Source organism: Dromiciops gliroides, chromosome 1 (assembly GCF_019393635.1).
Source record: "Dromiciops gliroides isolate mDroGli1 chromosome 1, mDroGli1.pri, whole genome shotgun sequence".
Classification (NCBI taxonomy): domain Eukaryota; kingdom Metazoa; phylum Chordata; class Mammalia; order Microbiotheria; family Microbiotheriidae; genus Dromiciops; species Dromiciops gliroides.
The window spans coordinates 673,454,258-673,478,543 of NC_057861.1; the positions used below are offsets into that span (position 1 = coordinate 673,454,258).

A 24,286-nucleotide genomic window follows, 5' to 3' on the forward strand; every position below is an offset into this window, starting at 1 on the left:
AATTACAGGCCCTGAGTGAGACTTTTTTTATTCTTTTTTTCTGTTTGATGACATTTTGAATTAATGAAACAAGAATCTGAATATGAACCCTCCTCCCTTTCAAAAAATAAAAGAGAAAAATAGGATTTTTTTTTTGGGGGGGTGGTGGTGGTGGAGCAATGAGGATTAAGTGACTTGCCCAGGGTCATACAGCTATGAAGTATTAAGAATCTGAGGCTGGACTCAGGTCCTCCTCAATCCAGGGCCAGTGTTTTATCCATTACACCACCTAACTGAACCACCCCCGCCAATAGGATTTTTGATAGGACTATTTGTCTCTCAGAAAAAAATGTAATTTTTTAAAGGAGGAAAACAAAAGAGAGACCAATTGATATTAATGGGTCTTTGAGGATAGAGGAGGACTTGATTTATCTTAAGAATCTTTACCATTAATGGTTTAATGTTTTGTGTCTGTACTTGTAGAGTGCTATTTGTTTCCGTGTGTGTGTGTGTGTGTGTGTGTGTGTGTGTGTGTCTCCCTTGTGTTATGGGGGGAAATGGGGTCCAGGCTTTGGGTTAGGGTTCTTAGGAATTCCTTTTTAAAGAATTACACCCTCTTGCACACAAAAGCAGTTAAAATAAGATGGTAGTTTATTTCAGGGGAAGGGAGGGGAAGGGAAACCAAGCGAAATCCTTGGACTTCTCCTGGGGAGAGAGGCATGGCACAAAGCACGTGACTCTGAGATACCAATCTCCTTCACCTTTTCATAACTGACTTGTTTCTTTTTTTTTTTTTGCAGGCAACAGAGGTAAAGTGACTTGCCCACGGTCACACAGCTAGTAAGTGTCAAGTGTCTGAGGCCGGATTTGAACTCAGGTACTCCTGAATCCAGGGCCGGTGCTTAACCACTGCGCCATCTAGCTGCCCCCATTTTTTTTTTTTTAGTGAGGCAATTGGGGTTAAGTGACTTGCCCAGGGTCACACAGCTAGTAAATGTTAAGTGTCTGAGGCTGGATTTGAACCCAGGTCCTCCTGACTCCAGAGCCAGTGCTCTATCCACTGTGCCACCTAGCTGCCCTAAATAATTTTTTTTTCCTTTGAGTCTTTCCCTCCAGCTTTTATGGATTATACTCCTCTTTGAGACTTGATTTTCCAGCATTTTTAATCTCCTTTACTTCTTTTTTTTTTTTTTTTAAGTGAGGCAGTTGGGGTTAAGTGACTTGCCCAGGGTCACACAGCTAGTAGGTGTTAACTGTCTGAGGCCGGATTTGAACTCAGGTACTCCTGACTCTAGGGCCAGTGCTCTATCCACTGCGCCATCTAGCTGCCCCCTGACTTGTTTCTTAAGCCCCCTTCTCATTCCTTCAACCAGGCAGGTGACCATGTGATTTCTACGAGCACTGTCTTCCCTGTCATCATAGTTCCATCTCGGTTCTACAACTGGGACAGCTGTAAATCCAGGGACCCCAACCCAATTTCCAACCCACGAGTATTCATCCCCATCTTGTACCGCCAGGTCCCAAATCTGTTTTTTCTCATCGGGGTACAACAGCTGGAAAGAATAATTTGCAAATCGGCCCAGGAAAGGTCAAACTCCAGTGTCACAGACTTAAAGCCATCTATGAACTTTGTGGGGTTCTCTGAGTAACCCCCCAATTTCTCTTTAATCTGAGATAAACTGCTTATGGAAAAAGGAACATGCCTTAATGTTGTGCCCTTCCCAATGGGAAATTCCCTTAATGGAAGGAGGGAAGCAGTGGGAGATGCTGGTAAGGACCTGGGTGAAGGGTAACAGTTTTTGGCTGTGGAGTAGGTGGGGGAGGGCAAACAGTCTTTGGCTGCAGCGTGGGTGGAGATGGGGAAAAGGAGATGGGTGTAGGCAACTGCAGATTAGGTAAAGCAGATGGAATGGGCTGCATAGGAAAACGGGGAACTTATTGGAGTTTGGCTGTGGAAGGCACAGGGAACTGGTTCTGAGATCAGCCGGGCAAGGAGAGGTCTCAGTCACAGAATGATATGACAGTGGTTGACCCATAGGTACGGAAGTAGGCAGGGAAGAAGGAGTGAAAGGAGAAACAGGTAGAGAATGAGTTTGAGGAGCAGGAGGGCGTGGGGTCTCATAGGAGGTGCCCAAAGGGTTAGGTAATTGCTTGGACTTTCAGGGATTCTCAACCGGCAAGGGGACCTCATCCTTTCCTTTTGACTTCTGGTTTAAAGTCATAAAAGCCAATATGTATGGAATCTCTGTCCCTTATCTTGCACTCAGTTAGCAATCTTCCCTGCCACTTAAAGCAGAATTGTCATAAAGGTAATTTACACAGAGAGGCAGTTAGTGACTATACCTTGATTTTATTTACCTGTTTTTAAGAAATTTGTTAAAACTTTAATTGAGAATTGATCTCTAATACTAGATATTTTGAATACAGGTTTTGTGAACCCTAAAATTAAGGTTAATCAGGTTCTATTTAAATCTGGGGAACTATCTGGCTTCTTACTTACCAGTGTTTATCACCAGATAAAAATGAGTTTATTTATAATAATGGTCTCATATTGAAATGGTAGTAGATGGGCTTCAGATAAATTGAGAATTTTACTATTTGGGAATAGTTCCAGTTGTAAATGAATTTATTTGTTATATATATATATTTTTTTAAAATTTTTTATTTTTAGTGAAGCAATTGGGGTTAAGTGACTTGCCCAGGGTCACACAGCTAGTAAGTGTGAAGTGTCTGAAGCCGGATTTGAACTCAGGTACTCCTGACTCCAGGGCCGGTGCTCTATCCACTGCACCACCTAGCTGCCCCCTATTTGTTATATTTTAAGTGAAATGTCTTCTAACAAGATGTGAGTTTTTAAAGTTGGGGTTTATTTTTGAGATTTGCAGTAATACAAAATATTAAAGGGGCGGCTAGGTGGCGCAGTGGATAAAGCACCAGCCCTGGATTCAGGAGTACCTGAGTTCAAATCTGGCCTCGGACACTTGACACTAGCTGTGTGACCCTGGGCAAGTCACTTAACCCCCATTGCCCCACAAAAAAACCCATTTATGTTCCCTTGATATTCATTCAATTTCATTGCCAGGATTAAAAAATTCCATAGCATCCATCTACTTTTTAAATGTTGTCCTAAGTATAAATGGTATTTTTAGGCAAACTGAAATTTCCTAACAATTGTGACTTATCATAGCCAACCTTAATGAGGTATCATTTATCTCGTTTTTTCTTCCCTGAAAGGTATGATTACTGTTACAATTAATTTCTAATGAAAATGTAAAAAGATGTATGTCCCCACCTTCTAGGGTGTGACTTTCTCCAGATATAGAGCTAAGATTGAATTCTGGTCAAAAACAGCTTAATTAGGGGCAGCTAGGTGGCGCAGTGGATAGAGCACCAGCCCTGGAGTCAGGAGGACCTGAGTTCAAATCTGGTCTCAGACACTTGACCCTTACTAGCTGTGTGATCCTGGGCAAGTCATTTAACCCCAATTGCCCTTCAAAAACAAACAAACAAAACAGCTTAATTAGGTGACTGGGATCACCTGCTGTTTGGGCTGAGAGAGGAGTGCAGCAAGCAGAGCAGCATGCAGGAACAGCCTTGGGCAGGTGCACCTCCAGAGCCTCTGAATCTTCAGCTGCTTCTCCTGAAGACTGGTTCACGGACCAGAGAGGGAGTCCAGCAGTTGGGAGGAATAGCTGCTGTGGTTTTTGCTGGAACTGGGGCGGGGCACCATGTTCTGAACCAGCAAAGCACACTCAAGTGGCAGCCACCCAGGGGGGAAGGGGCACAGGCATGCCAAGCTTCTGACAATAGAGAATCAGATTTCAATCAGACATCTGGTTCCAGGTCAAAGAGGAAGTGGGGGAGATGGACAGCTAGGTGGCATAGTGGATAAAGCACTGGCTCTGGATTCTGGAGGACCTGAGTTCAAATCCAGCCTCAGACACTTGACACTTACTAGCTGTGTGACCCTGGGCAAGTCACTTAACCCTCATTGCCTGCCCCCCCAAAAGAAGAGAAAGTGGGCCGTGGCCACATACAGGCCAGGCAGGCTGAGAACAAGCGAATGACCCCCTGGGCCACACTGTAGATCTGGACAGTGTGTCCTGGAAGCAGTGCTATACTTTAAGGAGTTAAAAGCCAAGAAATAGGCAGCCAAGATGAGCAGGCAAAGAAAGCAGCAGACCATGGAAAACTTCTTTGGGGGAAAGGTAGACCAGAATACACCCTCAAAAGAAGAAGATAATAACAAAATCAAAACTCCAACATCCAAAGTTTCCAAGAAAAATATGAATTGGTCTCAGGCCATGGAACCATCCAAAAGGGACTTTGAAGAGAAAGTAGGAGAGATAGAAGGAAGATTTAGAGAGATGGAAGAATGGAAAGAGAAATGAGAGCAATGGAAGAAAGTCATGAGAAAAAAGTCAACAGTTTGAAAAGCCAAATGGGAAAGGAGATAGAAAAGCTCTCTTAAGAAAATAATTGCCTAAGAATTAGGATTGAACAAATGGAAGCTAGTGACTTTATGAGAAACCAAGACACAGTAAAGCAAATCCAACTGAATAAAAAAATAGAGGGTGGGGCAGCTAGATGGCGCAGTGGACCGGCCCTGGAGTCAGGAGTACCTGAGTTCAAATCCAGCCTCAGACACTTAACACTTACTAGCTGTGTGACCCTGGGCAAGTCACTTAACCCCAATTGCCTTACCGGAAAAAAAAAACACAAAACAACACACACACACACACACACACACACACACACACACACACACACACACACAAATAGAGGGTGACATGAAATATTTCCTTGGAAAAACAGCTGAGGGGCAGTTAGGTGGCGCAGTGGATAAAGCACTGGCCTTGGATTCAGGAGAACCTGAGTTCAAATCCAGCCTCAGACACTTGACACTTACTAGCTGTGTGACCCTGGGCAAGTCACTTAACCCTCATTGCCCTGCCAAAAAAAAAAAAAAAAAGGAAAAACAGCTGACCTAGAAAATAGATCCAGGTGAGATCATTTGAAAATCACTGAACTACCTGATCAAAATAAGAGTTTAGATATCATCTTCCAAGAAACTGTCAGGGAAGATTGCTTTGACATTCTAGAAGCAGAAGTTAAAGAGAAATTGAAAGAATCCACCGATAACCTCCAGAAAGAGATCCCAAAAGGAAAACTACCAGGAATATTATAGCCAAATTTCAGAGATCCCAGGTCAAGGAGAAAATATTGCAAGCAGCGAGAAAAAAGGAATTCAAATACTGTGGAGCTACAGTAAGGATAACACAAGATCTTACAGCGTCTACATTAAAGGACCTAAGAAGGGGCATGGAATATGATATTCCAGAAAACAAAGGAACTAGGACTACAACAAAACATCACCTATCCAGCAAAACTGAGTATAATCTTTCAGGGGAAAAGACCTGAACTGAATAGAAAATCTGACTTTCAAATACAAGCCCCTAGAGAAGCATAAAAAGGTAAACAGGAAAAAGAAATCATGAGGGACATTAAAAAGTTAAACTGTTTTACATTCCTACATGGGAAGATAATACTTCTAACTCATAAGAACTTTCTCAGTATTAGGGTAGCTGAAAGGAATGTACCTTAGAGGGCACAGGTGTGAATTGAATATGAAGGGATGATATCTGTAAAGCATTTATTTTTTGTTTATCCTTGTTTTTTTGTGGGGCAGGCAGGGTGGAGTGGCTTATGTCTGGGGCTGGATATGGGCTCAGGGCCTCCTGGGTCCAGGGCGGTGCTTTGTCCACTGTGTCACCTACCTGACCCATGATGACATCTTCAAAATAAAGTTAAGAGGTAAGAGGAATGCATTAGAAGAAAGGGAAAGGGAAAGGGAGAGGTAGGAGGGGGTAAAGTAGTTCAAATAAATTGGCTCAAAGAGGGAATAACATACACAGTCAAGTGGGTATAGGAATATATTTTGCCCTGAGGGAAAGTGGGAAGGGATGGGGAAAAGGGGGTGAGAGGGGAAGGAAGGGACAGCAGATTGGGTGAAGGGGAAGTAAAAAGCAAAACACTTTTGAGGAGGGATAGAGTGAAAGAAGATGGAAAATAAGAGTAAATATCAAGGGGATCAAGATGGAAGGTAATAACAGGTAGCAATAGTAACTATGAAAGAAATGATGAGAAGATTGCTATCAGAAGGACGTATGAAAAATGTAAACCATCAACAGAGGAAGAACTGATGGTAATCGAATACAGATTGAAGTATAATTTTATCTCAGTTCCTCTTTCTAAAATGATTTTGTCTATTTTCTTTCACAACTTGACTAATGTGAAGATGTTTTGCATAACTGCACACATATGACTTATACTGAATTGCTTGATTGCATAGGGAGGGTTGAGGAGGGAGGAAGGAAGAAAATTTAGAACAGTTTAAAAAAACTCAATGTGAAAAAATGGTTTTTTCTTTTCTTACATGTAACTTGGGGAAAATTCTAAATAAAAAAGAAAATTAAAAAAAGAAAAAAGGTATTGAAAATAAAGAAGGGTTTTAAGGTGTGGATTAAGGAATATAAGGAAGAATATAACAGATGACTCTGGTTTTCTCAAAAAATTGGTTTGGGGGGGAGGGCGGAGTAGAGAGTAGTTTGAGAAAGATGAATAAAAGGACTGCTCTTCAGTTGTGAGGGCCCAAGTGAGAATAGAAAGTACTTCTAGGGGGGCAGCTAGGTGGTGCAGTGGATAAAGCACTGGCCCTGGATTCAGGACGACCTGAGTTCAAATCTGGTCCAGATACTTGACACTTACTAGCTGTGTGACCCTGGGCAAGTCAATTAACCTTCATTGCCCCCCCCCCCCAAGAAAGAAAGCACTTCTAGGCCCATAACTTCTTCCAGCAATGTTCGGATTATCAGTAACAGTGAGAAGGCAGATGTTGGGGATGACCCAGGGCTAAGGATTGACAAAGCAGGTCAAGAGAAAGGCTAAAGGACAAGGGTAGAGCATTATAAACTAGTGAACCTGTTAAAATATAGAGTCATGGCTGTGAAAGGAAAAAAAATAAAGCCTGAGGAAAGGTAATAGAGTGAGAGAAGAGATAAAGAGACTAGAGATTGAAGTTAAAACAAAGAATAGATTTAAGAGGAGTGAGGCTGAGATGGAAACACAAATAATTATGATCAGTAACAGAAATTTCAAAGATCATGTTTATATAACTTTGAGTGATGATGAGGTCTAAAGTATAGCTAAACTTATAGGTGGCTGCAGTAGAGCTATAGTGTATGACTGTTGTAGAGGTCAATGAAATAGAAGGCTAGACTGTTTGAGGGTATATTAATGTAAATACTGCAACCTTTAAGTATGAGGGCAAGGCTATGTTTTTACTGAATGATCTATTTCTTTCTTTTTTTTGGTTAGGCAATTGGGGTTAAGTGACTTGCCCAGGGTCACACAGCTAGTAAGTATTAAGTGTCTGAGGCTGGATTTGAACTCAGGTACTCCTGAATCCAGGGCCGGTGCTCTATCCACTGCGCCATCTAGCTGCTCCTGAATGATCTATTTCTTATCCCAAAGCAAACATGAATAAAAATTAGGTTAAATGTAAAAAAAAAAAGTATGAGGGCAGGGGGGTTAAGGTGTCAAGGAATACTGTAAGCAAGGTATTAAACTCCTTTAAAAAAGAGGGAAGGAGGCAGCTAGGTGGCGCAGTGGATAGAGTACCGGCCCTGGATTCAGGAGTACCTGAGTTCAAATCCGGCCTCAGACACTTAACACTTACTAGCTATGTGACCCTGGGCAAGTCACTTAACCCCCATTGCCTCACTTTAAAAAAAAAAAAAAGAGGGAGAGTAATCTGGAGGGTGGTAGATCGGTGAAATAGATGAGTTTGAGTACACCTCAAAGGATGAGTTTCCCAAGTGATGGCAGGACTGAGAGAATGTGAAAAGAGCAGTGGAGACCAACTAATTCTTTCTGGCCTGGTGTACTAGAGGTATGAGAGGAGCAAGCATTACTGGAGTGTCCAGAAGTAAGGCATCCATCCAGCAAAAAGCAAGTTTCTTCGAATACAAAAAGATCCAATCAGTGGGTCAAGCCATCTAAGATGAAAGACTATTTGTGACAGGATGTAAATTCCTGATGAGTGAAGGATATAGGGATAGAAAGGAAGGGAGAGAGGGAGGATGAGAGGGAGAGAGGAAGAAGGGGGAACAAGATGCTACGATCCACATCCTTAAGATGACTGCTTTTCTATATGGAGGTATGTAACGTGTTTTATCCTGAGTTCTTTGGAATTATGGTTAGTCAATTATGTTGATCAGTTTCTAGGTCTTTCAGAGTTGGTTGGTTATTGCTGTTCTTCATAAGAAGATCCATCTCCTATATTTGCACTCTCATGCCTCTCCACTTCTGCCTCTTAGAATCCCTAGATTCTTTCAAGATTCTGCTCAAATGCCACCTTGTATATGAAGTAGCTCTTTTCCTGGTCCTTCCATTTACCTCTGAGGTTACCCTGTGTCTACTCAGTACATATTTTGTATATAACTATGCACACAGTCTCTCCAACTAGAAAGTAAGATCCTTGAGGGCAGAGATGATTTTTTTTCTTTATATGCTAAACACATAATAAAATGCCTGACACACAATAAACATTTAATAAATGCTTAACTGATCTGCTGGGGAAAAAAAATCACATGGAGGGTATGAATCCTGGCCACCAAACAGCTATCTCTCTCCTCTATCCTCCTGGACCACAAATCCAATCAAGGAGCAATACTGTGAGAGAGGCCAGGACAGCAGTTCTTCCTTTCCTGTCTCCTCCCTCCTCAGTGATGGCAAGTCACTCATAAAGAGGCAGTAAAAGAGGTTAGAATGGTTGCTGCCTCTCACAAATGGCAGCCAAGATAGCTGTCTGGGGAGGAGACCAGAAAGACTTTATAAATCTTAATGAATGGCTAAATATTTTTTTATAGGTAAGTAATTACATAGGACTAACCTTGGAAATAAAAATGAATAAAAAGCATGAAGTCCAGAAGCCAGGTTACCCTGGTTTGTGAGCCATCCAGTAGTAAATGCACGTGGACTCACCAGCCAGTCCTGGATCCCAGACAATTTTTCACATCTCATCTGATTGTCCACCTAACCCTGACTCTACTATTTACAACCTGCATGACCTTGAGCACGTGATAATCTCTGAGTCTTACTTCCTTATCCAAAAAATGAGTGGATTGGACTAGATGATCTTTAAAGTCCCTCTCTTAATCTATAAATCTGTGATCCATTAACTTTGACATTCTCTAAGTTAATAGACAGCTCTATTAATATAAGTGGCTCATTCCACAGACCTCTACAAAAGCAATGAGTAATTTGAATTTGCCCCTGAGGTGGGAGGAAATGCTTCAAATCATGAAGGGATGGTCCTGGCACATGGTTCAAGGATATGTGCAGATGTGGGACAGAAAAGCAAGAGCAAGAAAGAAGAGGAGCACACAGTGGGTAGACAAATAGGGACTGGAGAGACACAAACAGGAGGAGGAGGAGGGACACACACAGAGTACCTGAGCACACATGGGGCCTGGTGTAGTGGGATGAGAGGGGCAAAGGTCTCCTCTCTCAGCCCAAGAGCGTAAGCCTAACCCCAGATCAGGTAGTAGGATAGTCTGCCTGTTCTGCTTTTACTTTAAGAGTTTGGTTTTTTGTTTGTTTTGTTTTTGATGGAGGGATGGGAGGCTGTAGAGCAGATATGGGGCAAGAGCAAAGAGAAAGAGACAGCAAAGTATTGTACGGTAAAGTTAACAGGTTGTTTTAAAAAAATGCTTAATTCTTTCAGATTTCTTTATGTAAAACTGAATTTCTGTAATGTGAATTTATGTAAAATGAGAATTATTTGCATACTTTTGGTTTGTTCAAAACAATTTCCTCTAGTTTTCAGTTATTCACAAAGATTCAAGCGCTCATTTCAATCTGAAAGTCATTCAATAAGAAGGAAACATTACATTTTTTAAAAGAAAATCTGTTTATCCAAAAGGATTTGAGGGCAAATATGTAATAAGCATGTACTTTGTATTCTGTAGACTCTACAATGAAAAAACCCAATTATATGAAGTGATTTACAAACATTAAACTTAAGTTTCAAGCTTGGAAACATGGTCTCAAAAAAAGCAACAGTGCTGAAAAAAATTCCTTAGCAACTCTCTTCCCAAAACATGACTGATATTTAAAGATGAGAGATTTTGGTTAAAATCTCTAGATTAGTCTACTTCCTCAGTTCCTCAGGTGAGAACCTCTAAAGGTTCCAACCCAGGACTACTTCAGACCCCTAAGAAAGAACACTAAAGGAATCCTTTTAATCTTAAAAAAAAGTAGAAGGTTAGTTAGAGAGCAGGAGATAGACTATAGAGAAGGGACCAAGAAAGAGAAACAGAGGGAGAAAAAGAATGTTGCTTTCAAGAACAACTACATGAACTTTTAGAAGATGCTACTCTAAGAATCACCCATTAGGAGGATCACCTTCAAATTGTTCTAGTTGCCCAATAATCAACAAACACCCTCCTTTCCTCTACTTAGCACAGGTCAGATATACAAAAGGTTCTATTCCTAGGCCACAGTAAACATGGTTTAAAGTATTTTCAGGGCTTACTTTCTAGGATCTCTACCTATAGAGAAGTGGCTTCCCATCTACCTTCAAATACTCCCAAGATTCTCACCTAATAAATTTTATATCCACTGCCTCTGGTCTTCTGAATAATTAGGAACCCCATCACTTCATTAAAACTCTCTGGAGGTCACTAATGACCTCCTTTCTTATCAAATAGAAGTTTTTACAGTCCTCATTCCTACCTGACTACTCTTCTGTGTTTGCCATTGCTGATGATCACCTTTTCTCTGTTCCTTTAGCTTCCACTCATATTGTGGTTTTCCCTCCTGCCTTTATTCCTTCTCTTAACTATAAACTCCTCACAAGTCTCAGTCTCTGTCCTCTACTCATTTTTCCCTCAACACTCACTTCCTTCCATCAAAACCTTTGCTTCTATACTGCTGACACCTCCACCTTCATCTCTTGGTCTTCCACCTGACTATCCCATTAAAAATTGAAAACATCTTTGCCCTAAAACTCAAGTTTTCCCCACTTCTGTCAATAGCACACCATTCCCTCAGTTTCCTAGGTCTAACATTTGGAGGTTTCCTTTCTTTGGTGCCCAAATCTAGTTAACAACCACGTCCTGTCCATTCTGTCTTCATATTCTATTTGAGGTCCTCACCTCCATCTTCCTAAACACTGCAAAAGCCCCTAACAAATCATCTCTTTGACTCCAGACTTTTCTGTACACTAAGTACCCTCTAAAGCACTGCTTTAATCAATTCACTGTTTTACTCAATGGACCTATAAAGGCATCTTATTGCTTATCAGCAAATAAAATTCAAAACTCCTCAGTCTTGCATTCAAACCCCTTTATCAAATGGTCCAACCCTATCCAAATTTACCTCCTATAACTCTTTAAACAAAATCTGTCAGTTCATTTTCCTGACCACACAAAATGCTGATTAATAAAAACAATAGCCTGATATTTATATAGAACTTTAAGATTTTCACTAGTCATTTAAAAGTTTCCAAAATGCATTACATTCATTGTTTCATTTGAGTTCACAAAAATCCTATGAGGTAACTGCTATCAATATCTCTATTTTGTGATTGTGTAAACAGCCCCAGAGAGGCTGAATGATTTGTCCAGTGTCACACAGCTCTGGTGTTGGAGTTTCCAAATCCAGTACTCTTTCTACAACTGCATGCTGTCCTTATTCCCTCAGCTGGGTCTTTTGGTATGCTATTTCTCCTATATAAAATGCCTTCTCTCATCCCCTTCACTTAACCTAAATCCCAGCTTTCCTTCTAGACCAGCTCCAATCCATCTTCCTCCACAAAGTGTTTCTTAACTGCTCCCAATTTACAATTCCTATAGCACTTTGAATTCTGTACCACACAATATACCACATGAAGGCTGTAAATTGCTAAGTTAACATGTATGATTTATTTCACAACTATATTCTAAGATCCTCCATGACACCTCTTTGACCTTCCCTTTCTCTCTTAATGGAAGCTTACAGTGACACAGTGGATGGAGTCAGGAAGAATCATCTTCATGACTTGAAAATCTGGCCTCAGTAGCTATATGACCCTGAGCAAGTCACTTCCCACTGTTTGCTTCAGTTTCCTTATCTGTAAAATGACTGGAGGAGGAAATAGCACACCACTCCAATACCTTTGCCAAGAAAATCCCACAAGGGGTCACAAACAATCAGTCATAACTAAAAAACAACTGAACAACAAATTTCCTCCTAACACAATGCTACAAAGACAAAAAGATTGATACTTAATAACAGCCATCTGATAATTGTGAAATGTGAATTCAAAGAAATAATACTGATCATAAACTTTAGGTAGATAAGACAAAAGGAACAGAGAAAAGTATCTTTGTTCAAGCAATTTTAAAACTAAAATTTTATCATTACTCTTTTTTTTTTGGGGGGGGGGTGAGGCAATTGGGGTTAAGTGACTTGCCCAGGGTCACACAGCTAGTAAGTGTCAGGTATCTGAGGCGGGATCCGAACTCAGGTCCTCCTGACTCCAGGGCCGGTGCTCTATCCACTGTGCCACCCAGCTGCCCCTATCATTACTCTTATAGATGACTGCAATTCTACGTAGACCTAACAAATTATTTGTAAGTAATACAAATATAATTGGTTTTTTGGACACTAAAAGATCACAGGTCCAAAAGATGTACTGTAGGCCTCAAACCACAAAGCCATGTCTGCAAGTCAGTAGCTCCTCCTCAGAAGCATTTAAATATGTAAATATGTTTTAAAAAAAAATTGGAGCGAATATAAAGTGGAGACAAACAAATGGAGAAATAGTGTTGCTCTGTTGCATTACTGTTTCTGAATTCTGGAACTTTGTGGAATCTACTCAGGAATCTCATCCTTATATACAGCAAGACCAAGGATATAATACATAGCAAATGAGATCTAACTTTTTAAATGAGAAATCGAGGCTGCTCAAGTATTTTGCACCTCAGTTTCAGTCCCTTTCCTCTAGAGGTTGAACTCCTGGGCTCTCCCTGCATCTCCTCATCCTTTCTTACTTTTATGACTTCGCTTGCTGAGATCTAAGGCTGAGATCTTACCTCATGTAACCTAAGGCCTGTCGCCTTACTTGTCTGGGTCTTATTCTTCATATGCCATGTGTCCCTATTAAAGCTACAAACTGTAGTAAGACTTTTGGGACAACCTGTATAATATCTGACTTCTAAGAATTCTATGATCCATTTAAGGCTTCACTGTGAGACAACGACATCACTGGGAAGTTTCCAGATAAGTACCTATAGGTGCTGTCAGTGTCTATGCTGGTAATCTTCTCCCACTGGCAAATTCCTTTTGGAGGCTCCATATCAGAGAGAGGTCCCCTCCAGCCAAACTTCATTCCTCTCCTAGTGAGGCTTCTGGATTTTACTTACAAGGCTGAGGCTGAACCTCCTTATAGCCCTCCCAGTACTCCTTTTGACACCTTTTATGTGTTGTCACCCCTCATTAGAATTTTTTTTTTTTTAGTGAGGCAATTGGGGTTAATTGACTTGCCCAGGGTCACACAGCTATTAAGTGTTAAGTGTCTGAGGCCGGATTTGAACCAGGTACTCCTGACTCCAGGGCCGGTGCTCTATCCACTGCGCCACCTAGCTGCCCCATCCCTCATTAGAATTTAAGGTCCTTGAAGTAGTTTCCTTTTGCTTATATTTGTATCCCCAGCAATTAGCACAGTGCCTGGCACATAGTAAGCCCTTAATAAATGCATTTCACCTAATGACCCATCCCTACTACCCAAGCTCTAAGAGTCTTCTTCCTTACAGGAGTTTCTAATTACTTCAGACACCCTATTTGTGTGCTTGGCAAAAATAACTGAAGGGAAGAGAATTTTCTTACGCTCGTTGAGTCTGTTTCCTCATACCTAAGAGTTAACTTCTAAGGTCCTTCCAAATTTTAAATTCTATGTCCCAGCTGAAATTGATTACAAAGAATAAAACAATCATTATTCTCGAGTAACTCTGTCATTACTACTAAGGCACAGTATAAAAATGATAAGTGGGACTTACTGAACAGGTGACTTGCAGCTGCTGCTGCTGCTGTTGCTGCTGTTGCTGTGTCTGCTCTGGTGTTGTCTGCTGCTGTTGCTGAGGGTCCCAAATGTGAACAGTCTGCGCTGCATTCTGATAGGCTCCTGCCACAGCCTGCACTGCCACTGGAATGTGGATGTTGCCATTCATGAACTGTGCTGGAAAGAGAGAATTTGCAAGGGTCTGCACAACTTCCTCGTGGGAGTTTTTCACCACTGATGTGGTGCCCACCATCTTATCTTTATCATCCTCCAGTTTTACAGTTGTCAGGGCTGTTGGTGAGCCACTGACATGGACAGCATTGTAGGCCTCCTGAGGGATAGCAATGTGGGTAATGTTCTGTTGCTGAAGGTCACCCCGTGGTTGAGCTGAGTAAACAGGGATGGTCCAAGTCTCTCCAGTTGGGCTGGTAATGGTCCCAGTGGCACTATACAGATGAGCACTGTCCACTGTCAATAAGTCTGGCCGCAAGGAGACATAACTTTGTTGCTGGCCCTGTGGAATAGCCAGCACGGTAGCAACTGGTTGCCCAGAAATAGCATACGACACAGTTATAGGCATATCTACTTTACGTTTCTTCACAGGCTGAAGGACACTGGCAGTGCTGATCCGCCGCTCTCCTTCCCTAGGTGAACCCTGTTGAGAAGGTGGTGGGGAAAGTGCACCAACCGTCTGGATCTGAATCTGCTGGCCACCAGCAATAGCTTGGCCTGCCACTAGCTGGGCTTGGATCTGCTGGTGCTGTATGTGCTCTTCCTGGATCTCTGTGGCTTGGATTTGCTGGGCAGTCTGCACATGTTGCACCTGGATCTGGGCAGCCTGAAGCTGAGAGGGACTTGGGCTCTGCAGAGTCTGACTTTGTATTGCCTGGGATGCCTGTTGCTGGGCCTGCCCTTGGATCTGCACCTGGACCTGGATGGGCTGCTCTGAGGCTTGATGGACAGTGAGCTGAGGAGAAAGCTGCTGGGCTGAGACTTGCTGAGGAGACTGCTGCACTTGGACCTGGACCTAGAGTAATAATAATTCAACAGTCAATTAATTCAGTTCAGTATTTATTGCTACTATGTATAAGACATTGTGCAAGAAAAGCCAAGAAATAAAAAAAAAAAAAACCAGTCCTTGTACTAAAGAAGTTTGTAAAATAACAGACAGGATACAATATCCAAGTTTAACCACATACGATCAATGTTTGTGACTTCTCTTGGCCTCAATTTCTTCATTTGTAAAGTGAGAGGCTTTGAGTAGGTAATTTCTGATGTCATTTCTATCTAGGAATCTCATGTTCTCTTTCTGTATAGACATGTACCACAAGTATGAAACAAGGCAGAGTGTATTAAATGTAAAGTAGAGATACAGACAAAGTCATTAGAAATGTGAGGAAGAGATCACTTTCATGGGAGGAAGGAGAGTGAATGAATCAAATATCAAGAAAGTAGTACCCAAACTGAGTCTTGAAAAAAGGAAGACTGCAACAGGGAAAATTTTGGGTAGAATAAGAGGCAACCCATTCCAAGCATGAGGGCTGGAAGTGAGGAAAGGAGGGAAAAGTATAAAGAAAGACAGAGATGAGAAGGGGCAGGAAGAGAATCTGTGACAGAGATGTCCATTTCACATGGAGATAGCTAGGTGATACAATGAATAGACTGCAAGGCTTAGGGTCACAAAGAACTGAGTTCAAATCCAGCCTTAGACATTTACTAGCTATATGAACCTGGACAAGTCCCTTCAACCCCAGTTTGCCTCAGTTTTCTCATTTACAAAATGAGGAAGGAAAAAATAGTACTACCTCCTGGGAGGGTTGTTTCAAGGGTCAAATAAGATAATGATTGTAAAGTGCTCAGCACATGTTCACACTATACATAGTAGGTGCTATATGTTAGCTGCTATCATCTTCATCATCAACCAAGTAAAGGGGGGAAAAGTTTCTTCTATATAACAAAGGTAACAAACTTCCATTTATCAAATGGGGGACCAAAGCAAACTGATAATATTGTACCAGAAAATACTGCAGAGACTACACTGAAATTTTTTCTTTGGAGAAGCTTCCTGCGTAGCTGCTACAACACTGGGCTTATAACTACAGAATTTGCTTAGAGGAACTATTCATTCATTCATTTTTAGTTGTTGGGTTTGGTTTTTTTTGTGGGGCAATGAGGGTTAAGTGACTTGTTCGGGGTCACACAGCTAGTTAAGTGTCAAGTGTCTGAGGCCAAATTTGAACTCAGGTCCTCCTGAATCCAAAGCAGGTGCTTTATCCACTGCACCACCTAGCTTCCCCTAGAGGAACAATTTATGAAGCAAAACCAAAAATCTAATATTTCGCATTAGGTCATTGCATTATGGGCATCAAATACTAAAAATGTTATAGTTTTCTACTTTATGCAATAAACTTTTCTTGGTAAAAAAACCAAAAGAACAAAAAAAAAACCCTTATTTGGATGGTGCATACTCAAAAAGCCTCTATGAAGATGTCTAAGTATGGTTAATACTGCAAAGAAGAAAGAATTAGTCAAAGGGACAGGTAGGATTTGGGGAGGGTAAAAGAGCTTTTTAAGAGTCTGTGTGTATTCGACACTTAACACTTACTAACTGTGTGACCCTGGGCAAGTGACTTAACCCCAATTGCCTCACCAAATTAAAAAAAAAAAAGTCTGTGTGTTCGAACAAATGCTGAGTGAAATGAGCAGAAGAGAACATTGTACACAGTATCAGTAATACTGTGTGATGATCAACTGTGATAGACTTAGCTCTTCTCAGCAGTATGACCCAAGACAATGCCAAAAGACTCATGATGGAAAACGCTCTCCACATCTAGAAAAAGAAGTATGGCATTTGAATGTATATTGAAGCATACTATTTTCACTTTTGTTGTTGTTGTTTGTTTCTTCTTTCTTGTGTTTTTTTTCTTCTCTCTCAATCTCTAACATGATTGTGTATAACCTATATAATCAGATTGCTTGGTGGTTTTGGGAGGGAGGAGGAAAGGGAGTGTGGGAGAAAAATTTGGAACTCAAAATTAAAAAAAATAATAATGTTAAAAACTATCTTTAGGGGCAGCTAGGTGGCACAGTGGATAAAGCACTGGCCCTGGATTCAGGAGTACCCGAGTTCAAATTCAGCCTCAGACACTTGACACTTACTAGCTGTGTGACCCTGGGCAAGTCACTTAACACCCATAGCCCCACAAAAACAAACAAACAAAACTATCTTTACATGTAATTGGAAAAAAATAAAATAAAATATTATTTTTAAAAAGTCCATGTATTAAAAATATTTATAGCAGCTCTTTTCGTGGTGGTTAAGAACTAGAAATCAAAGGAATGCCCATCAATTGGGGAATGGCTAAACAAGTTGTGGTATATGATTGCAATGGAATATTACTGTGCTATAAGAAAGGACACACAGGATGATTCTGATGTATAGTGAAGTGAACAGAATCTAGAGAACACTGTACACAGTAACAATATTGTTAGACGAAGAACTGTGAATGACCTAGCTATTTTCAGCAATACAGTGATCCAAGACAATTCTAAAGGACTAATGATGAAGCATACTATCCATCTCCAGAGAAAGAACTGGTATTAACCGAATACTGACTGAAGCATGCTGTTTTTCACTTTCTTTCTTTCATTGGAGTCTCCTTATACAAAATGGCTAAAATGGAAATGTTTTATGTAACTGCACATGTATAACCCATATCTGATTGCTTACCGCCTCAGGGAGTGGGGAGCGGAGAGAGGGATAGAATTTGAAACTCAAAACTTTAAGTAAAAATGTTTTTTTTTTTTAAAGTCTGTTTTTGGTAACAGGAGAATATCTAGGAGTAAAATATATTGCTTCATTTTTTATACCAGGGAAATAAAAGCATGCAAAGATTATCAAAGGCAACAATCAGTAGAAATTATTAGAGTTAAAAACAAAAATCAATTTTTTATGTTCCTCCCTTACCAGCCAGCTCTGTTTTTAAAATCTCAGCTCATTGGCTTCATAGCTTCACTGACTCATTCTGAGGAGTGATTTTTCAACAGTAAAATGGATGTGAGCATCATGTTGATATAAGTAAAAATAGATCAGTAAAATTACTAAGATGAACTCTCAATTGGGAAAATTCTGAACCTCACTATAGAGATAAGCAAATCCACCTGCAATATAATGATTTGTGTCCCTAATGTGGCTAGCCAAGGGAATAGAAATTAAGAGTATTTTCTGCTATCAAGGTTAACAGAATAATTTTTTTAAAGATTGTGCCTCAATTCTAGTAGATATTTTATGCTTAGGAACTTCACTTAATAAGTGTCAGGGAAAGCAATAAAAACCACTGAATGAAGATGCTTCCTCTGTCACGTGCCTTAATTTTAAAATATTTGTATCAAATTTCTCAGACAAGGGATTTTTTGTGTACAAACATACATGCTCATATACACAGACAGAATTATAGATAACTTGCCAAGAGTAAGTTCAAAAGACATTCAAATAGACAAGTGATCAAAGGATATTAATAATATTCAAAAGAATTGTAAACTGTCCCAAATTACTAATAATGAAGAAAAATGCAGACAGAACAACCCTGAGTTTTCACCTCATACCATGATAATTGGCAAAGATAACAAAAAATGAGAATGATCAACATTGTATGAATTATGGGATAGATACACTAGAGTACTGTTGGTAGAGCTGTGAATGAGTAGAAACATCTTTGAAAACCTTGTGCAAATAGTGTCTAAAATGTCCATTTTATAACATAGACTCCTTATATGGATGGCTTCAGATAAAGCCTGGAAAACACTTGTATGAACTTATGCAAAGTAACCCCCATTAGAAGAACAATTTATATAATAAAAATAATACTGTGAAGACAAATGGCTTTAAAATATTTAATGACCAAATATGATTCCAGAGATCAGAAACATGCTACTCACCTCCCATCAGAGATGAAGAGAGAGGGAGGGAGGGAGGGGGAGAGGGGGAGAGAGAGAGAGAGAGAGAGAGAGAGTGTGTGTGTATGTATTTTTTTTTTGGATATGGTCAGTGCCTGAATTTACTTTGACTTTACAGTTTTGAATTCTAAATCTTATCCCTCCTTCCATCCTTCCCCTACCCCCTCCCTGAGGCAGTAAACAATCAGATATAGGTTATATATTTGCAATTATGTAAAACATTACCATATCAGTCATTTTGTATAAGAAAATGAATAAAAGAAAAGAAAGTGAAAAATAGCATGCTTCAGTCTGTGTTCCATCAATACCAGTTCATCTTTGGAGGTGGATAGTATGCTTCATCATTAGTCCTTTAGGATTGTCTCAGATCATTGTATGGCAGAGAATATTCAAGTCGTTCACAGTTCTTCATCAAACAATATTACTGTCTCTGTGCACAATGTTGTCTTGGTTCTGCTCACTTCACTATAATCAATTTATGTAAGTCTTTCCAGGCCTTTCTGAAATCATCCTACTTGTCATTTCTTATAGCACAATGATATTCCATCACCATCATATACGACAGCTTGACTAGCCATTCCCCAGTTTATGGGCATTTCTTTGATTTCAAACTCTTAGCAACCACAAACAGAGTTGCAATTTTTGTACAAATAGGTCTTTTACCTTTTGCAGGGATGTCTTTGGGATATAAACCTAGCAGAGGTATTGCTAGATTAAAGAGTATGCAGAGTTTTACAGCCCTTTGGGCATAATTCCAAATTGAATCTGTGTCATTTAAAAAAACAAACAATTTAATTTTTAAAAGTTCCCATTTGCATCACTTTTTTTGTGGTAGCAAAGAATTGGAAACAAAGTGCATGCCCACTAGGAAATAACTAAACAAAGACTAAATTAATAATACATGAATGGAATAGAATGTTATTATGCTGTAAAAAATAAAGAATACAAAGAAATATAGACCTATATGAACTGATACAAAGTAAGCAGAACCAAGAAAACAATATGCATAACCACAACAATGAAAATGAAAAGAACTATAAAACAACTGAAAGTGAAAGTTGCAAAATCACTAAGAATCAGCACGGCCCCAACTCAGTTTATGTCAAGAGGCACTTGTTAAGTGCATACTGTGTGCCAGTCACTGTGCTAAATGCTGGATATGCAAAAAGAGGTAAAAGAGGGGCAGCTAGGTGGCACAGTGGATAGAGCACAGGCCCTGGAGTCAGGAGTACCTGAGTTCAAATCTGGCCTCAGACACTTAACACTTACTAGCTGTGGGACCCTGGGCAAGTCACTTAACCCCAACTGCCTCACTAAAAAAGGGGAAAAAAAAAAAGGAGGTAAAAGACAATCCCAGTCCTACAGGTCAATGGAAGAGTAAAGACATGAGAAGATACTCCCTTATCTCAGTCCTTTGCAGAGGTGGGAGGTTCGCAAGTGTTGAGCACTGAATTTATTTTCAGACTTTCAATGTCATAATCAGTTGAGGATTTTTAAAATCTTCTTTATCTTTAAAAATATATTTCTTTGAAAAAAAAAATAACCCTTTGTTATTCAGAATGGCTCCCTGAGTGAGGAAAGAGAAAAAGACATGGAGAAATTCTGGTGATATAAAAATCAAAATTATCAATTAAAAAATACTTTTAAAAAAGGTGACTGTTACAGAATTATAAAGAACCATAGTCCCAAAGAAGATATAAGAAGAAGTTTCCCCTGACTCCTCTGAAGAAATGTGTGTATGGGGGGAGAGAGATGTCTATTGGTATAGAATACTAAATATAATGTCAGATTTTTCTGCTATGGATTTGTCAATTTTGCTGACTCCACCCTTCTTCCTCTTTAAAAAAAAAAATTTAATTCTTCATTGAAAAGAACGAGCTATTTTTATTTTCTTCTTTTTTTTTCCCTTCAAAAATACTGTATACTGGGGAAGCTAGATGGCACAGTGGATAGAGCACCAGTTCTGGATTCAGGAGTACCTGAGTTCAAATCTGGCCTCAGACACTTACTAGCTATGTGACCCTGGGCAAGTCACTTAACCCCAATTGCCCTGCAAAAAATAAATAAATAAATAAAAAATACTGTATACTGTACAGCTGAATCCCTATACTGAATGGCTGAGTTTGGTGAGCTTGGAGTCAGGAATATCTGCATTCAAATCCAGCCTTAGACACCTACTAGCTGTGTGACCCTGGGCAACGCTCTGTTAAGGGCTAAAATTCTAGCTAAACTGTCTAAAATATCTAATGAGTGGTCGCCAATCAATTACAAGCTTTAGCAAGAGTTAGACTTTTAAGCATTTATTAAGGAGAATAAGAATTTGGTAAAGAGAGAGAGAAAGGCCTAGATTCCTATCTATTAAAGGGAGAGCACATTTCTAGCTCCCTTCTCCGCCAGTGTCCTCAGGAAAGAGCCCCAGAGTCAGCGCCAGTCTCTTCCTTCCTCCTACTAGTCCGCGTCACTTCCTCCCGCCAAAGAAAAGACTCCTGGTCTTGCCCTCAAAGACCTTCACTTCATGGGCAGAACTCTTCTACAGTAAGTATCCAGCAGGTGGTGTCATTCCAATTGTTACAGCACATAACCCTATTTGCCCCAGTTTCCTCATCTGTAAAATGAGTTGGACAAGGAAATGGCAAACCGCTCCAGTATCTTTGCCAAGAGAACCCCAAAAGGGGTCAGGAAGAGTTGGACACAACTGAAAACAACTGAATAACAATAAAAATAATAACTAAAACTCACTATCATAACATCACTCAGCCTTTATAAAGTCTAACCACCCCCTATAACATTATTTTGCATCATGTTTTCAAGAAACCAATCATTGATGTTAGGCAGGATATGCCAATATTCTCAGCTCTCTGAAAGTAGAGGAAAGATGGAATCAAGTTCTCATTCCCAGAAGAGAATTTTTAAAAATCAGCTTTTCCTGTTCTGTCCTAGTAGAGTGAAAATAAACAGCAGTAAGAAATGCAGCAGCAAGAGCTCAGGATCTTGAGTGCTATACCTATGAACTCATCCCTTTGGAGAAGGCAGCCTTCGATAGCCGAAAGAACATTAAAAGTCAGAAGACATGGGTATAAATCAACACTGGTAACCTTTTGGTTGGGCAAGTCTCCTTCCTTCCTTGAGTGTCCTCAGTCTCCCTCTTGGTAAAATTACAGACTGGATTAGATAAACGCTTTCAACCCTGCATCCTTTCCTCTAAGAAACTTTTACCCTGGGGGCAGCTAGGTGGTGCAGTGGATAATGCACTGGCCCTGGATTCAGGAGGACCTGAGTTCAAATACGGCCTCAGACACTTGACACTTACTAGCTGTATGATCCTGGGCAAGTCACTTAACCCTCATTGCCCCACAAAAAAACAAACAAATAAAACTAAAGAGAGAAACTTTTACCCTGCCCTCATTTTGCTATTCTGCTACATTTCTGTGCACACAATAATCCTCTAGTGTGGTGTCTAGATCTGCACAACCCTGAATAAGTCATCTAATATCTCTCCATGGCTCACTTTCCTCAACTTTAAAGTGGAAATATTACTATTTATGTTATTTACCTTACTTAGTAAATCTTTTTTTTAAGTGAGGCAATTGGGGTTAAGTGACTTGCCCAGGGTCCCACAGCTAGTAAGTGTTAAGTGTCTGAGGCCAAATTTGAACTCAGGTCCTCCTGACTCCAGGGCCAGTGCTCTATCCACTGTGCCCTCTAGCTGCCCTGTAAATCTTAAAGTACTTTATGTATATGAACTAGAAAGGACTTCAAGGATAAGATTACTTTAGATTCCCTTTTGTGTGCCAGTCTTTTTAAGATCTGTAGTAGCCAATTTATTTATTCATAGGAAAAGTAAGGAAGGGGGCAGCTAGGTGACACAGTGGATAGAGTACTGGCCCTGGATTCAGGAGGACCTGAGTTCAAATCTGGCCTCAGACACTTGACACTTACTAGCTGTGTGACCCTGGGCAAGTCACTTAAACCTCACTGGCCCGCAAAATTTAAAAAAAAAAAAAAAAGAGGGGGCAGCTAGGTGGAGCAGTGGATAGAGCACCGGCCCTGGATTCAGGAGAACCTGAGTTCAAATCCGGACTCAGACACTTGACACTTAACTAGCTGTGTGACCTTGGGCAAGTCACTTAACCCCAATTGCCTCTTTGAAACAACAACAACAACAAAGAAAGAAAAGAAAAGGAAATGGATTTCTGCTAAAATTTCTGTGCCACCTAGCTGTCCCCAAAACCTTTTAAAGAACCTCAGTGGGGCAGCTAGGTGGCGCAGTGGATAGAGCACTGGCCCTGAAGTCAGGAGTACCTGAATTCAAATCCGGCCTCAGACACTTAACACTTACTAGCTGTGTGACCCTGGGCAAGTCACTTAACCCCAATTGCCTCACTTAAAAAAAAAAAAAAAAGAACCTCAGTGACCTAAGTTGGGTCTTGATCTAAGGTTAGAACAGGTAATAAGTTGCTACCTTCTTTATTTCTTCTGGTTTTTTTTTTTTCCATCTTCGAAAGCTGACACCTATATCCAAATGAAATTTATTGAGCATCAAAATAAGGAGAAATTCTCACTCCAAAACCAAAACCTCTGACAGAAAGACTGGAGCAACATAACCCACACTTCGTAGCATTTACTCTCTTAGTGTTAAGGTCTCAAACAGTTCATACCCACCATTCTTGAAATTCTTTTTTTCTCTTTGGCTGATACATGCTCACTACTTTTACTTCATGAAGCAAGAACTAAGTCCACCCACTCATGAAAACCAATTTCAAGGAATGCCTTAAAGCATAAGGTGAGGGATTCCTCATAGGTTCCAAGCTGGCAAAGAATAAAGGAGATTGGGTAAAAACAACTACAAAACAATAATTCCTGATTATTTTGTCACCCAAACCTTAAATGAAGGAGACTTTTGTGTAGACATGGACTTGGTTTCTCAAGATCCCCAAACCATTCCTTGTACAGCAATACTTCCTCTGGGTTACTTTCTTATTTGTACAGGAAAAGGAATGAGAAAAGATTCTCTGTTGCAACTGGAACTTGTCCAAAGGCTCTGGCTCTAGTGAGAAAGGAGATGAAGGCTGCTCCGTTAGCCAGAAGAGGTCACTAGAGAACACCAGGAATTCACCTTTTCTTAGCACAGGAATAGAGTTCAAGGCACTATTTACAAATGGCTCATAAAAATGTAGAAATCATAGGATACTAAACATTCAAAAATGTGTTTATCAAACTGCTACCATCAACAAACATTTATTAAAT

At 40.2% G+C, this 24,286-nt stretch overlaps 1 protein-coding gene across 1 annotated transcript in view; it reads right to left on the reverse strand.

Annotated features, from left to right (window-relative positions):
- Positions 1–24,286, reverse strand: part of QRICH1 (glutamine rich 1) — a 72,353-nt gene that overhangs the window by 19,779 nt on the left and 28,288 nt on the right. Inside the window, exon 4 of the mRNA XM_043979935.1 lies at positions 14,082–15,110. Coding sequence (XP_043835870.1) covers positions 14,082–15,110 — 1,029 coding nt within the window. The remainder of the gene's footprint in view (positions 1–14,081; positions 15,111–24,286) is intronic.